Below are 18,238 nucleotides of genomic sequence, written 5' to 3'. Positions count from 1 at the left end.
TTAAATATTAATACCGGTAAAGACCCGAATAAAATGTACACACTTTATGTTCTTAACGGGACAAAATTAAAACTAAAGAAACAAAAAATATGTATGAGTTATAACCAATAAGAATTTTTATGTACAAATTTGGGTGCCGTTTTTATGTTGAGTTTTTCCACTTACGTTTCACTTTCGAATTTTGTATCCTTTTTGCATTATGTCAAGTACTCTGCAACATTATTAGTTTGTATTTAAAATGCAACGAAATATAATTAACTTTAACATGAGTGGTTGATACTATAAATACTTGAATTATGATCAAACTATGTTTCCTTCGAATCAATCCTTACTTAACACTAGTATGCTAAAAGTTTCATTTTATACGATTGTTATAAGGTATTTGGTCGTAAAATAACAACAGAGCTTTGTTGTCAACGGTACACTTTAATGAGAGGTTATAAAGGCGCGTCATAAAGACAGACACAAGAATGGAAGTACGGCTTAATATGTATGTCTATTAGTTTCCTTACAATGTATTGACCGCCTTATATTGGTATGAAAAAGGTATCTATAGAAGTTTATTGGTCGATTCAAAGCTCCGGTTATTTCCATACATCCAACGCCATTCAATTAAATCGAATCAGGAAGTCTTGCAATAACAACGAATAAGCGAGTAGATTCGAATGATTATTACGACTTTTAGATATCTATAATAATCGCGGACTGGGAAAATCATAAGTGCGTGTTTTACTTTAAGGTTCACGAACTATAATTAAGATTTTAACTCTATATTAGATTTTTAAGAACTATCACTCAAGTTAACATTCCACCTACTTTATCTTTTACAGCTTATTATATTATGTATTCCTTCATATATTCATATAGGCAGCATTTTTTTTCGGTTTTTTCTCAAAAATTTTCTTGTTAATCGATTCTTGTGATGTAAATATGTTATGAAGTAATAATGTATATCCAATTGTATTAAAATGCTTTCAATAAATTCAATAATTTAAAGTTGTAACAGGCATGTATTCTTGTTTTTGCGTGCTCACAGGCTATATTCTAACGTTTTTATGTAATTAATTGTCATAGATCGGCCCGTCAGATAAGGGAGGTCGACTCTTTAACAACTAGATGTCACTATATTTGTAAGCAACTGGAAAATTATCATCACCGCGCAAAATATGAGTAATAATGGTATTAATGATTACAGAATACTTTAAGTTTTTTAAAAGACATGTAAAAAGGAAGCATAATAATTAAAAAAATATATGATATCACTTGTATAATTATAAATTAAATTTTATGTTATTAAAATAGCATAACATTTTTATATTTTTAATTATAAATTATAAATCATTATTTTTTAATTTTACTATATAAAAATAATATCATTTTATTTATCATTGCGTAAAATGTGATTGACCTTGCCGCAAGGATTTATTTTAGTGCTAAAACGCGTTTTAAAAAAAAAAAACCATTAGGAAAGTACGTATTATTATGATGTATGTTTTCGATTCCGGTTATTTTTAGTTAATATTCACATTCAGTTTTAAAAAAATCGCTAAGTCTGCGTTTGTTGTCTAAACATCGTTCGGAAATACATATTCAATTATAATTACCATGATATAATGAACTTCACGCTTTATTTTTTTTTTCGCAACGGCTATAAAAGAAAATGTATTTTGAAGTGGAACGTGACTTCATTTGTCCAATAAAAAGGGTTGGCTGGTTGGGATTCGAGGTAGCCTTTTAGTGAGACGCAGCGCCTGTCATTTCATCGTAATGGCGATAGATTGCTGTACATTTGACCCTTTTTTATCCATTCCAACTTATTACCGCTGAATTGGTTTTCGATACAAATGATTAAAGCGAAAGCATATTTGAATATTATTTTTTTTCAGATTCGATTATGTTTAATAGTGTGTAGAATTACCTATTTTTTCCGCCTGAAACATTAATAGTTACTTGAATAAGTTAGATTTTATCTGTTTAGAGTGAACACTCTAAAATACATTACAATTACATATTTATTTTATGAAAATGCTACGGTCTAATAAATTCTGGCAATATAAAGTTTTGGAGGGAGAGATAGTAAAAACGAATTAATTTTATTTAAATTATTTAGTATTTCTGTAACTTAATTTTTAGATAAGTTGTACCATACATAAATTGACAGCAAATGAGATATGCCTTACTACCTTTAAAGCTACTACTGCTTAATAATTTTAAAGCTTTTATACCTATAACCTATCACTCTGTATTTAATATATTTATTCCTAACTCGAAAACCATACATAACAAAATGCTAATGTTTTATATCTTCGTTTCTTTTAGTGGAAATGGATGATGGTAAGTTAATCCAATATGTTTACAAGAAACTATTTTATATTAGATAGAAAATATAAAGCTCTTTCGTAATTAAATAATAATACGCAACCGCCGGTTGAAACACGGACGCGGAACAAACTGCAGTTAACACCGCGCCACACACATTTTTTGTGTCCATGTTTGAAAACAGAAAGTTAGCGGTTTTTATAAACATATTGTTTTTGTGTGTGTTGTTTTAGCGCGCGCCGATAACGAAAAGGCGCGTTAAACTTCAGGGCTGTGGCGCCCTTCGTGATTGACTCGCTCTCTTTTTTTAATCTTTCTATTCGAAAATAACATCATGAATGTAAATTCAGTTCATAAACATATTTCTTATTCGTACGATAAATATTCTTCGTTAGTCAATCACAGATTATATAACCTGTTAAGTAAGATCGTTTATCAGTTCATAATAGTATTCGTAGGTTTCCTTTCTTTACAGGTATGTTGCCCTTATTAAAAACTAGCTATACTAGTTGCGTAGAATCTTCGAACCAAACAAGTACGCAGAGCCTAATGAGCGCAATCCCGGCTGCTATAGTCGTCGCCTTAGGTTGTTCACCCCTGAGGGGTAAGAAAGTCCACGTGTGTCGCCAGAGCATATCCAACGCTGGAACACTTGTACTGATTTATAATTCACAAGGCGCATATTTCAACCATCGCCCATTAGGGTGGATTAGGCGAGCCCCTTTGATGACGTGAAACTATTAAGGATGTGACTTGTCAAATGCGTCCATTAAATTAATATAATTCCTAAAAATAACTCTGATTGATGAGCATCGTGCCTTAATATATTGTGAGCTTTTAATTTATAGAATATAAATTTTATTTTTAATCTGTATAATGGATGATTAATGCCTTTATGGTGCGTTCACGGTAGCCTTATTAAAAGTTTTATTGAAATGTTCTTTTTTTTTTAAAAAAAAATACTATAAATCCTGCTCAATTTATGGTATCGTATTCACTTTGATTGCAACGTCCCAGTACTATTGAGATAACATGTTACATATGAAGATAACGAGTTGTATAAAAGATAAAATCTTCACCTTCAAAATATATGAAATGAATTTGGTACTGGTAAGAATGGTCTCGAAATACGTTGTATAAAAGCATTGTCTTGTTTCTACAGCTGTCGCGACGAGGCGATGTTGTATATTAGAGTTTTATGGTTTACGTGCGCCGGTGACCGCCGTGGGCAGACGTGGGCGCTGCTCCAAGCCCACGACACACATATAGAGACTTACTAGCACGGTATAATCCTCCATAAAAAGCATTTCTTCATATAAAACAGTAATGGCGAACCAATAAAACTTAACAATGTAAAGTGATATTACTGCTGTCATTTGTATATTATACATTGTATTATTTGTATTCTTCTTATAACAAACTTCCATCTACATTCTCGATAATCTTAGATTTTTATTATGAATTTTTTTATGTACTCTGGAAAATTTTGTCTATTGATTGCATCCTTTTACATACGAATATAAAAGCCTTTTTATTGAATTTTACATAATGTAGAAAATGACTGGCTATATGATACGTGTAAAATATTTATAAAGATGAATATATAGCTTATTTGCTGTCAATTAATGTATGATACACACTATCCAAAAACTAATGGTTTCAGTAATTATAAACAACTTCATGATAATGATAATAAAATCTAATCATCAAATACTCGAATTATAATTAATTATAGTTTCTTTTGTCCCGGTAGACTTCACTGCAAAAAATTATTGGCTTTTCACTTTCCAACAGAAAATTTGAATAATGTAACTTTTTTTAGAATGATGTCTATATACTGGTTGATTGTAAAAATGTGTAAAAAAAAGCTTTTTACTGACAAATAACTTATGTATTCCCCCATAAAGGGGTTTTTAGCTTTTTATTCAAGCTTTTTCACCTACTTCCAACTACCCAGTATAAGCAAATTAAGGTACATAATATTGACTTCATTTTTTTTACTAATCTGAACGACTGCGTGTATGTCATTCACCGCTGTTACCGTTGCTAATAATTTTATATTTCATTTGTAATAAATGTAAAATCTGTTAAGGTTTTTTCTGACAAACGAGCTATATATTCACCTCATTAAAGCTTTTACTACCAGAGAAAATAATTCTAAATAATTAAATAGGCGTTTCAGTGTGTCCTGCAACGTGTAGGTCTTCTATAACATTTTCTATTTTATCGTATCCGTCACCATTTTCAGCCACAAGGTACCTGTTCTTTTTAAGGGTGATATAAACCCACCTTCCGAGCTGTTTTCCCCTTTTATGCTTAGTATTGTAGCAGGGAATTAATTACCATGTACATTACATTTTTCATTTTTGTCATTAATAATTGCTGTTTGTCTGTTAGCTTCGTCGTGTTAGCCAGAGCATTGAAGTCGCGTAACCTACAGTACTTTTTGCAGTAACTAAGACAGGGTTTGGGCCGTATATCATTATTTTAATTAAATTGGTTAATTTTAATGGATTCAGAACATCACATTGAGTGCGTAATATTAGCAAAAGTACTCTAAAAATATCTAAGTCCAAGTTTGATAAGATATTTTAAAGTTCACATTCAAATTACAAATTTCTTCTCTTGTGAAAAAAACATTTGAATGCTTCCACGTACCACGTTTGTAAGATTCTCAGACAATATAGTTTTTACTAATTAAGTCCGTAGGTATGGGCAGCCGGTCCAAATATGATAAAAACAACTTACCCCCAACGATTGCATTAAGTGGGACCGACCCACGAAATTGGTGGCACGGATTCCAATATCATTAGGCCTTTTACAGCGACGTCCTAGAATTTTCGTTAAGGTTTTGCAGGACATGGATGGTCATTGAATAAATTTGCCGACGTACCCAGCGTGAGTGCTGACCACTACACATTGAGAGTCTGTATTTGTCTGCCATATATACCATTCGCGGTGATGTACTTATATTTTATTAGTCATCGTAAAAGGTCAAAATTAGTAAATTTTGTTATTAAATCATGACAATTAGTATTAGATAATACGAAAACGATAAATACATCTTTATTATACGAACATATAAGCATGCACTCGTCTATGCGTTATAACATCTACAATGTTTTTCTTTTATTACTAATGGTTATGCTTGCTCTGGTAAGTCTTGGTGGCCTGACGAGTTTCTTTAAATTTTTCTTCCTTCTACTTCGTCACAGAGCATGAATAATCTAGACTATTATAATCTCTTTTACAATTATATTTATCATTTAGGCACTAGGTGTTTTTTCGTCAACCTTTTTTATCACATTTTATCGTGGTCGTTTAGATACCTTCGTGCCAAAGTAGCCAAAGTGTAGATTGATTTTTAAATTTTAGATGTAAAAGAATAGTAGTCGTTTTTGTTTCCTATGGTATGCGATTTTTCACACAATCACCATACAATAGCTCTTTTTTGTGGCGCATGGTCGCTGTTTCTTTTTACCTTTTTATGGTATCTAAGCTTGAAGGATTAGGTTAATATGATTTGTATATTTCTAGATTAAGAATTCAGCTCTCCGTCCTATCTTATACACATATTCTAATTGTCAAACTATTTTACATACACTTTAATAAAATTGTCGAATCAAACACCGCTGGGCAGCTTTCGAAACAATAGAATACTTCTTCACATATGAAGAAACATCACTCAATTCCGACTTTTTTTTTGAACAAGTTTTTAATTTAACTTTAACTTTGTTTATAAACAAGCTTATAGGCGCTCAACGAGAGTCATAAAAAGTACAACATAAAGTCAGGATTATTCCACGAGATCGAACCAAAAATCTCTTCGATAACGACGACCGAAAATAGCCCACATAGACGTAAATAACTTATTTACATGTGAATATTTTATTCCAATTATATAATAAAAGTATTTTGGCAACTTTTTTGTGCCTATTTTTTTTTTAATTTGTTTAGATAGTTGTGGATAAGGCTCTTAGTCATAAAGCTTCGAATTATAAATTAAACAATATGACTGAAGAAGTTAGAAAATATTTAGCGTGATTGGTTATAGGTGTAAAAGATTTAAAATCTATTGGTTATTTGTCAGCAAAAATCTTCACAGCTTTTACACATATTTCAAATCATTCTATATAAAGGGATCACTCCGAAATATGTTATATTACCTTTCTTTCTATTGAAAAGCTACTGGCGAACAGGTAAACAATAATTAAGTTTAAAATAAAGTAATTAAACACTTGGAAATAAATTACATTTCATTATTATGTTATATGTTATTCCTGAAACTATTGATTTTTGGATAGGATGTACCACACAATAATTGACCGCAAATGAGCTATAAATTGACCCCTTTAATGCTTTCACACGTACGATCGTCTATAAATATTTGTATTGTGTAGTGGGCTGTCCTCGGCGCCGGAGCGCGGTGTGACGCCGGTGTACCTGCGTTGCCGCGCGGGCACCGTTTCATGGGTGTACCCGCGTGGGGCACTGCGTCTCCTGGTGCGCCCTCCCCTGCCGGCCTCCGAGCGGGACTTCCGCGTATGCCTGCGCGTGGTTCGTCGTCCAGATCCGCCAGATTTCTTCGCCGACCTGCAGTTCCACTATAATGGTAAACCCACTACATTGTTTATTATTATTAGATTATTTTTACATATTATAACGAGACGAAAAAACAAAGCATAACAATGATCTAAAGCTGATATCTAAAGAATTTTCTGGTATGATTAATATTAAGACTCCAAATAAAAACTCCGAAAAGAGATCCATAGAAGAATTAAGGTCACCGACGATCCTCGAAGATTTGCTCATTTGTAATGACAGCGGACGAGGCACATCGCTCGTGTAACAGACGACCGTTTGGGCCGAAATGTTCTCGAGTGATGACCACGAGCCGGTAGAGGCGACGAAGATAGGCCACCAATACATGGACCGACGGTTGACTAACTTACATGTCGCTTAAAGTCAGTAGACAGCAGCGCAGGACCTGACATGGTGATAGTCTTTTTGGTACGGCTTATACCTTCAGGTGCGTCTATCAGTCATGACAATATTGATAACTACGAGTAGTAATAACCTTGCAGCTTTCACGTGAGAACGCTCTGTTTTACTGGCCACTATAATAATAATAATAATTAGGTCTTTTTATTTCAACATCTACATACCCACCCCTTCCCATCTCATTTAGTTAAAGGCCTCCAGGAACTAAGGTTCTTGAGTTCCCACGAGCGTAGCTATCGCAGGCCTAGGTAATCGACTTCAAGTTTTTGCAACCTCAGAAGAAGAGGCAATCATTTGTACGCTGTGTATCTAAAAACCTTTACAATACTAAGTTGTTTGAAACGACAAGAAAAATGTTATTGTCTCTAGTAGGTTGATGCTACGATGTTTCTAAGAAAAATTTTAGCAGAATTTACATGTTAAACGTTCTCAAGGATTATTACGAAAAGGAAATATACGAAGCATGATTTTTTAGAAACGGCAGAAAGATTCCCCGCGCGTATTTTCGTGGAAGGCGCACGAAAGCTGGTGCCTTTGTACGCGCCGGACGACGGCGATCCTCGAGAGCTGCGGTGTTTCCGAAGCCGCCGCGGTCGGGCTGCGCTCTACGTGGAGGCGGAGCCCGAGGAAGGCACTCAGCGCAGGATGGCCACGTTCATGTACGAAGCGAGGCCGCTGATAACGCGCCATTACGACCCCGCGACAGCTGACTGCAGACCGTGCTCCGACTCCGAACTTGAACTAGCTTATTGTACGAGTGATCTAGGTGAGTTGATTTAAGGTCATATTTAAGAGTACGAATGCCGTCCGATGTCCAAAATATTAAGATAACTCTAGAAAAAAAAAGTTTCATAACTGACAAAAGTTTCATAACTGGTGCACACAGGGAGTGGTTTTAGGTGTAAAAACTTTAAAGTGGTGAATGTATGGTTCATTTGTCAGTAAAAACATTTAAAATCTTTGACGCCCATTTCCAATCTAATGTTACTATAATTATTTTTTTCTATTACAATGCGACAAGCCAATAACTTCTGGCAGTATATAGTCTGCAGGGACGGATAGTAAACAAAAATAATTTTATAATATACTCCGAACAATCAACTCATTGCATTCAACAACACATACAGAAGTACCTTTTTAATGTAAAGACACTTTTACTTCTACAAGGCGGCTCGTAAGAGAAATGTTTTAAAAATATTCTTTTTGAAGGAGACCGCGGCGGTGGCAATCATTTGAGTGGCAGCATTTAGCAGGAAAGTGTAATAGTTGTAATTGCACCGCACTCGGGTGAACATAAAACCAGAAACAGAGGCAGACAAGCAAACGATATTAACCGAGCGACACACCGCGCGGCAATTTGTCGCCATAATCGAAATTCCGTGTGCCTCAAATTAAAATAAACTTTATTATTTAAATGTATAATCGTTCGCGTAACAGTCATAATAAATTTCTTGGCATTTTAATAGCGCTGCAAAATTATTCCCATGGAAACTCATGGTTTTTATTTGCGATTCCTATAAAAAACTAGAACTCAGTCTTTTTATGTATATTAAGAAAACAAAAAACAATACCACATGTTTCCGAGACGTTAACGCCGAGTGCATTAGTTCTAAGAAGATGATTACACAACATTACAGCGGCCATTACGAGTTGCGATTTACGGAAGCTCTTGCCTATGCAATAGGATGTGACGCTACTTAGATTCTATTAACGTCCATAATAAGCAAACGAGTATCGGAGCGAGCGGTGCAAGGGCACGCGACGCGGCGGGGAGTGCATATAAAATGTTTTTTTACTCGCCTGATAAATTATAATGGACGCCAGTTATGTCATAGACGCGCCCCGGAGGCCGGTGGGCGGCTGACTTAACCGCCGTCGCGGCACTTTCAAAATCCTCTTTTTTTGTCGCTTTTATAAAACAATCTTTGTCACGTAAAATCTTTATTTTGTCACAATACAAACAAGAACAATAATGAAGTTTATTTATTAAATTACTTGTTCTTATTTCTCCTATTGGAATTTACGTGCCGGAATTATAAATATATCAAAACATCAGTACTTTGTATAAAAAATAGATTTTATTTTGAAATTAACAAAAAACAATTTACAAAGTTGTTTGGCAAAAGATGCATCATAAACTAAATTAATTTTTTCGTACATCTGCCGATCATAAACATCTGTTTTTCTATCATAAAAAAGACGTCAAATAAATCGAATAGGTATATACAGTGTAATTGGTTATAGGTGTTAAAGTTTTATGGAGGTAAATGTATACCTCATTTTATGTCAATGTAAGATTAACCCTATCAAAAAATCAATGATTTCACAAATAATAAATAACGTAACGATAAAAGTAAAAAAGAATCAACCCTCGGGTTACTACATATTAAAATGATTGTTTACTATGTCCTAGCAAGTTTTTTTACTTACAAAAGTAATTAGACTGTGGCAAAGATAAATTAATATGACTTATTTCAAAGTGATTAATTTGTGTAGTGGCATTGGAAATAGATGTAAAAGCCATTTAATAAAAATGAGCTATACTTATCTCGTATAAATATTTAGTTTATAGCTATTTTGTAATGTTCTAAAAATTTTGTTACATGTTCAATAATTCCAATAAGGAAAATGTTAACTTGCTATTGAAGTAATTAAGCTTCATTGTTAATCCTGTTTTTTTTTTTAATTCCACAAACCAACTATAATAACGCGTCGTAAGCCTTTTTTAAAGTTAAAGGATTGAATAGTTTTTGTGTCGTCGTCACCGCGAAGGAATGTGTAAAAGATTAAATATGAGTTTGATAAAATTTCGATGTCATCAATTTTACTAGCGACTTTTGATAATTTTAATATCGCGTTTAGCGTGTTTTTGGAATTTATTTCCTCTACAATTCAATATTAAAACTAATAATAGTATTGTTGTATGTAACGCTGTTCTTTTCTATCATTCGACGTCTTGTACTATATATCTCATTTAAAATCTTTTTTTTAAAATTCATTTGGTCTAACAATGATATGTTCTTTCTCAAGTGTACATTAAAATCAGATACTATAGCTCATTAGCTAAAAGCTATGTAATTACGAACGACAGGATTGGATTGACGACCGACCGAAAAAGCAATGCGTCTATTCACTTATCTCTTGAACAAAGCTTGTTGTAAAAAATTTAAGTTGCTTTTACGCTTAGTCATGGTCAACGGAAAAAACTTGGATTGCGAGGACAATGGCAATAGTGATTATTACCTTTAAAGAAATTGTTATCTGTCCTTCAGTGCGACGATTTCGTGTTCTTGCCGTGATGGTGGTTCCCAGTGATGTAATCGTTTAATCTTTATTTTTAAATTGGTTTTGAAATGACTTTTAAATATGTTAATGGTCGATTTTACTTCCGACCGTTATAAAGAACTACGACAAATTTGGGCATCACTATAAATTCAAGTTTCATATATGGAACACGTAGATGTTATTCTTTTTAGTTTTATTACTTGCTGGCCGATATTTTTGTCATCGTTTATCAATTGTTTCGTAGTATATTCGACGAAGGAATATATGATTTATAGTTGATACCAAATATTGACTAATTTTTATATTAAATTAGAAAATCGTGTACACATTGATCAGTTGTAGTAACTACTACAGAAAGCACGGACGCATTTTTACTGGGTCATTGGTTGTAGGTATAAAGGCTTTAAAGAGGGTAAACGTACATTTCATTTTTCACATTTATAAAGAGCTACTTTAGGTTTTTAGCCTGAAATATGTAAGATCAATTTGTTAATTGTAATGCGACAGGCCAACAACTTCTAGCAATAAAGAGCCTGCATAGACAGATAGTAAACAATAATTAATTTTTATATGTAGTAATTCGAATAGAGAAAACGCTTTTTCTTACTATTGATTTTTAGAAATAAATGAGTTCTACACCCATCCATTTACAGCTTTTAAAGCTATATCTCATCACCTGTACAATGTACCTGAATAAAAACACGAAGTTTCGTTTTAGAGAAACGCATTTAACAACACATTTGTCGTTTAACTTTTACTTTTATTAGTTCGATAGCGTCTATTTGCAAAGCTGTTGTATTTATGAGATTTCATTTTTTTTTTAGTATCTCGAGTAACGATCGTAGGCAGCGAGCAGCGCGAAGATCTGGACAGTACTCAGCTAACTCTGCGACTCGATAAGGTGCTGCGCGCCACTGTTAGCGAAGTGACCACCGACGAACTCGCCCGCGATCATGATTACTACAGGTAAGCACTGCATCCTCTTTTATTTAGAAAACTATGTATACTTCTAGTCGTACTGTTTATCTTCTTTAATTCTTAATATGTGCAATGGTAGTCTGTATTACGTTCTCCCGATTCGGTGTATTAAATTTTGTTTGTATGCCCACACACTTAGTTACGATCGAGTTTCAGTTTTTAGGTTTAAATTAGAGTTTTTTTTTTAGAAAAATACTTCTGTAAGTAAATAGAACAAACCATAACAGTGCGCGTCAATGATTTTAATAAAATTTAAAAATCCGTTTACCTGTGTACTTTTTCGAAACGAATATAATACAATAAATTGTTATTGTTTGATTCACTGTCTTATATTCATCATCGTCGTCATATCACCCATAAGATGTACAGTGCTGAATAAAAGCCTTACCCATAGATTACTAGCAAGACTGGTTGGAACCGGCATATATCCCACGTCTTCCGCTGTCAAGGTCCCTATGAGTGGATGTCCTTCGTTGTGCTTGCATTTATCATTATTTCCAATAACACCCGTTTTTTTGCATCATGTCATAAAAGTATTATACCATCTAACATATCAGTGTAATTGCAGGTATGAGGGTGATAACAGTATATCGGAGCAAGTAGACGAACGAAATCGTACGAGCGGAGCGGATCATCAATTCGCTCACGTACATGTATGGTCGGGTTGCGGTGCGTCAGCCGGAGGTGGTGAGTTCGTGGTGATGGCGCGGCGAAGGCTCGGCCGACTTGCGCTCGTGTGCGCCCCGCGCCTGGAAGAATGGCGACAACTAGCCGCGCAGCGAGCGCAAGACCAAGACGCGCATTGCACGCTCGACGCGTAGCTATTACAGACTTTTACAAACGACGTATCACTAAATAAAGTTTGTCATCATCGTCTTGTCAGCCGATAGGTCAATCCAAGACATTGGCCTCCCCCAACGTTCGTAACGATGACCGCTCATGCGCTGTCCGCGTTCATCGACTTTGACCAGGTCGTCCCTTACCGGCTCGTCGACGCCACTCGAGAACATTTCTGCTTCAACCAGCTGTCAGCTCATTACCACTTCAAACAAGCAAAACTTGAATTAAAATAGTTTATACTCCTTACATAAATACAACAAATCAGAGATACGAGCCGGATATGTCAACGTTGTATTATGGTGCATAAAGGTCAATATCATATCAAAATTCAATAACTTTTTATTTAGTAGGATAATTGACATGAAATTTGAAATAGGAATAGACGAATAAGTAGAGATTTAAAATATGTTAAAGAAATTTATTTTATATTATTAAAAATAATTAATATGGTCACGTAAAAAAATGTTTATAATATAGGAATAAACGAAACTTTACAAGCAAGAATAATTTATCATAATTATGTATAAATTATAAAATTATTATTATCAACTAGATATATTTTGTAGACTTTTTTTTCTTTGTAACCTCAGATGATGCTTCATAATCTTTGCAAGGCCTTCCTCTTTTTGATCCAGTAAATGTAGTAGTCTCTGATGTGGAGGCTTCTGGATTGACAAATTCGATTACATACTCAGAATTTAACGATTCTTCGTTATTAGTCATAAATCGATCCCTTGTTCTTGCTGCATCTTTCCATTTAGATTTGAATTTAGGCAACAAAGATTTTTGATTATTAGCTTTGGCACAAGTAAATTGCGTTTCGGTTAGGTTAAAATTGTCGTTTAAATAAGACTCTGCTGTAGAAATATGTTTTCCATGTTCAATGAAAGCGATACACAGGTCTTTAATTTTGATCTTTAGTGTAGACAACAATTCACTTTAAATTGAATTGCACGAAGAAAACTGTCACAATATACCTAAGTATATATAGTGTACACTTGTGTAGTATACACTTAAAGGGCACTAATATTGAAACAATCATTTTACAGCTATTTATACGTATTTTAAAGTCACACGCCATAATTTATTGCAACGTGTGCAATTTTGCTCCCGATCTGATATATAAGTATGTCTCTACTGTATATGTAACCGGAAAAATATTATCGTGGTTATATTGTATAATGAGTACGACTTAGATAGGTACCTATAGTATAAGTACGTACAACAAACCTATTTATATACATAAAATGTACATAAAATATTATATACTCTTATGCCTATATTTATACTTTTTGAAAACCATTGCTACATAATAATAAGCATGTAAATAAAAAATAAAACTGTAGGCGGCTTCATTAATTAAGTAATTTTTAGCCTCCGTCGCGCTATCTTTGAAAGTGAATTACAGAAAATGGGGCAAATATGGGCAAAATTCTATTGCTGATTCTGAAAGTACGAGTAGATAGTTTAGCAAATATAAAAATCATCATTTCTAATCAGCGGCAATCAGCGCTAACTACTAAAATTTTAACGACAATTTTTATTTTTTTCGGTTGCAGAGTATTTATATATTTCTCTATTTTTTTAATATTTATTATTAATATTTTATTATAATTTTCATTTAATAAATACAAAAAATAGTTTCTCATGCACATAAAGATATAATATTGTAAATATTTTACGTAAAAGTTATGTTAACGATGGTTTGAAGTTGTCCTAGATTTTTTCAAAAAACTTCTGTTTAAAAATTCCGCAACTTTGAGGTCTCATTAATAATAAATAAAAATAATTACAGAAAAGTACCTTGTAAATAAAAACACTACAGAGTTTTACATCTGTAAACCATATATTATATAAATCGTACGACATATCAGACGAAAATGAATTATGAGATGATATTAACCCCGATGCACCATAGTGCGCTGGTAGCCAGACCCTTTGCAATTCTATCTCGACTCTGTGAGTATAATTTGTTGAAAATTCTAATGTTTTATATTTATGAATTTATATAGAGGTAGTTTTGTGTATGTACTAATGTATACCGACATTACTCCAATTTACATTTGGCCGACAGACACAACACCGAAGTTAATTTTTGTCGACTTTTTATAAATAATGATTTACAATTTTTACCATTAGTTTAACTATGAATCAATATATCATTAAAACACATATAAATATCATATATTGAAAGTAAAGTAACTTAAATAAATAAAATCGGATATGTGCCCATCGTCCAAATTTTTGTTGGTCAAAAAAATTTTTGTCGACATTATGTCCCGACATGATGTAAAAGTTTTTGTAAAAGTGCTCAATATAATACAAATAACCTATTGTATTAGACATGTACCGTTTAGTTCGTTTATAAAATGCAGCATAAATATGTCTCATTTGAAGCAATGGAATGTAAATGTAATATTTTGATACAACATAATTTCAACTAATAATAGCGCCAAGTACGACTAAGCCTTACGTTATTAGTAAATAGTATGGTGACACATACATATCAGCACAGCGCGGTGGGTGGTTTATCGTCCGAAGGCTTACTGTAGTATCAGCAGGACTATAAATTGAGGTGGTTGTGAAGTTATTTGGTCATCTGCACATCACAACAGTGCCACTGATAAATTACCTCCTATTACTAAGCATATTTACCGTGACAACTGCAACGTCGTTGCATAAGACTATATGAGTGATGTATAGATATAACATATGTTAACTATTTCAAAAACTTATTTGTTACCGCTGTAAATATAAATATGGCAACATTTTTTAACGTCGCCAATTTCATGTGGCAATAAAATTATTTTAAAGTATATGTTATTAAATTATCAACAGTTGTAAGAATATCGACGTATAAATTCGGTACTTACGTATTTATGTCACCGCAGCTAGTTTTGGCGGTTTTTAGTGCTGCAAGTGTAAACCTAAAGTTTTTGCGACAAAAAACATAAAAGACTATTTAAAATCGAAGCAAAACGCTTTAAAAATTCTAAACACTAACTTTTGCTGCAGTGGCGTATACGCAGATACCATTAATTCTTATACTTTACAGTTTTTTAATTACTGTGATTATTATATGAACTCGATGTAGTCATCGTGCCTTAAAATAAAGTCATCTGATCGTATACTATTCGAGTTAAAACTATATACTTGCCATATCATGTATAAATGACCTACTGTATAAAGTAAGAAATACAGACTGTCCCATAAATGAGCGTCAAACCGAAATTGTAATATGGTGGCCACTCACAAAAAATCAATAAAAAAATCTGTTACCTTTTTTAAGTTATCGCATTAACTTTATCAAACGAAACTTTACGGTTTAATATATTTTTACACTTTTTCGATACCGCGCACAATGTATTGACCCAATTTTGTAGAAAATAGCACTTTTATATTCTTAAATTATTGATATATTAAGCTGTAAAAAATTATAATACGTGACATAGAATTGTTTTTTGATGTTTTACTGCATGATCAACATGAAATTTCAGCTTGGCGTTGACTTATGGGACAATATGATTATAGAAAAATAAATATATACTAGAATATAGATCCAGTAAGCTTGTGGTCCAGAGTGCCAAAATCTGTAAGATCTTATATTAGACGTAAGGTTGATCTCAACATTGTAAATATTACATTAAGATCAAAATGTTAAAAAGCCATATATTATAGAGCGTCATATTGTTATTACATAAGATCATTTCTTCCATAATCTAATGCTATTGTATATTAGAAAATTCTATTTTTAAAAATATAACGGATGTATTAAAACCCTGACAGATTATATATTTAATGTCTTTCAGTTGAAGATCACAGAGTAAATAGAACTTTATACTTCAAGTTACGCAATATCTTCGCATAGTTTTATAAAAGTGCTTCCAATGTCAAATACGCGAACATATTGACAATATATTTTATTATATAATTTTCTATTGTCATTAGAGATATTACCTGTTTTCTGTGCATATTTATATGAATTACATTAATATATATATTTGTATAAATGTTTTATGTATAGTTATGTCAATATGTGATATAGAATACAACGAGGTTAATTTATGAAGTGCCTATTGTATATACCTATCGGGAATTATATTTAGAATGAATGATACATGTTTTATATGAACGGTAAAATTTAATAAAATTGTTGCGAAATTCATATTTGTTTTATTGTAGACGTTTTGTAATTTTATTACATTCTTGACTCAATTTGTAATCATGATAAAATTTTATAAATTAGTTATAATTAAGCTATTCAATATTTTAAATATTTTTTCTTTGTTAGGAGTGTCGACTATATTCGTCGGCCACAGCTAAACACAAGTTTTTAATACCTATCATCCTGTATATGAACATCACAAACGGACGATTGTAACAAAAGAAACATCGTGCCCTCTAAAAGGCTATTTTTGTAAATAAAAAACACGCTTAATATAGCAATTCATTTATTGAAAAAATCACAACTGATACCACATAGAAAATCTACTCGGCACGGTTTAACTCTTAACTATATAATATCACATAAACACTTTTATAATTTGTTAAACTATATACAAAGATAATTTATATATTCCTTTTTGGTACAATCTGAAAATATAGATTGAGACCATCACAGGCGTGAAGAAATAAAACCAACGTAAATGTTTCCCTTCTATAAATAAAACGTAAAAAAATAAATCGTGAGCAACTAAAACATACAAGGATACCATATTTACATTTGAAACTATTATTAAATAAAAAAGCTTTTTATTCTTTTTTTACCCAAATTTCTTAATTCTCTTGACATTTGTGATCATTGTTGAAGAAAAATTAAGACACCAAAATGCACAAAAATGAAAGTATTTCAATATTTAGAAACTGTAATTATAAGGTTTCGAACTTGAACAATTTTTACTGTGAGAAATACTTATAACTTATAAATTACATAAATATTATTGAGGGATGAAATAAATTTTGATACCAAAATAGGATTTTTTAAGCAAGTACATCATAAATATGTTGATATGTAATGTGCTATTTAGATAATATCATATAGCAATATATTAAATAATGAAAATCAGGACTTTAATTTATTTGAACATTTATCCGATAAATCAAGGTCAAGCCTAAATCGGGTGATAAGGTAGGCAGTAGCTTACTGAGCTTTCTCATACACTAAAAAATGTCATAGTCAAGTATTTTTAAAAATAATTGCCATACAAAAAAAGCAAATGAGTTTTTTGCTCTCTGCAAAGTTCTATCTATTACAATCTATTCTCTCTATATCAAATCTATGATAAATTATCTTACAATTCATTATCTTTAATTTAATTTCGTTAATTTAAATAATCCTTTTGTGAACTGACTAAAATTCAATACCCCAATCAAATAATTTTCTGGGATTATTGCCTATAACCCATTTCCGCGTGACGTTGATTTTTAAGACAACCGGAATATGAAAGAAGTTTAACTTTTTCATAATACAATTACAATATCAACCTCCAGAACCGATAAGACAAAATTATTAAAAAGATTTTCAGTCAGTGCAATTAAACCTAATAGCGTATTTATTTAATTTACGAAATATACAAAATTATTTAGATAACGAATATATCAAAAATATTACCAAATTTACACCAAAAATCAAAACAGTAATAAGACATTCAGTTAATTTTAAAATACATCTACAATCACGTGTGTAAAAAAATTTTAAGATATTGCCATCCCGTTAAAAAAAGTTACATTTTATATTAAAAATAAAATATTTCTTGTCTTTTAAAACTTCGCAAAAGTGAAATATTTCAAAAACACATACATTCTTGATGAAATT

The 18,238-nt window shown here is 32.2% G+C and overlaps 1 protein-coding gene across 1 annotated transcript in view; it reads left to right on the top strand.

The window, feature by feature from the left end:
- LOC137932152 (meteorin-like protein) overlaps nucleotides 1-13,976 on the top strand; it is a 42,650-nt gene extending 28,674 nt beyond the window's left edge. The window contains exons 2-5 of the mRNA XM_068775733.1: nucleotides 6,720-6,931; nucleotides 7,796-8,086; nucleotides 11,430-11,571; nucleotides 12,152-13,976. Of these exons, the coding sequence (XP_068631834.1) occupies nucleotides 6,720-6,931; nucleotides 7,796-8,086; nucleotides 11,430-11,571; nucleotides 12,152-12,404 (898 nt within the window). The 3' untranslated portion in view covers nucleotides 12,405-13,976. The remainder of the gene's footprint in view (nucleotides 1-6,719; nucleotides 6,932-7,795; nucleotides 8,087-11,429; nucleotides 11,572-12,151) is intronic.
- Nucleotides 13,977-18,238: the final 4,262 nt, after the last annotated feature.

This window comes from Battus philenor, unplaced genomic scaffold, assembly GCF_028537555.1.
Source record: "Battus philenor isolate CCGP_79_NKW_IND1 unplaced genomic scaffold, ilBatPhil1.0.hap1 SCAF_9, whole genome shotgun sequence".
Classification (NCBI taxonomy): domain Eukaryota; kingdom Metazoa; phylum Arthropoda; class Insecta; order Lepidoptera; family Papilionidae; genus Battus; species Battus philenor.
The sequence above is the reverse complement of the archived record's forward strand: the minus strand, read 5'-3'. Positions and strand labels throughout refer to the sequence as shown.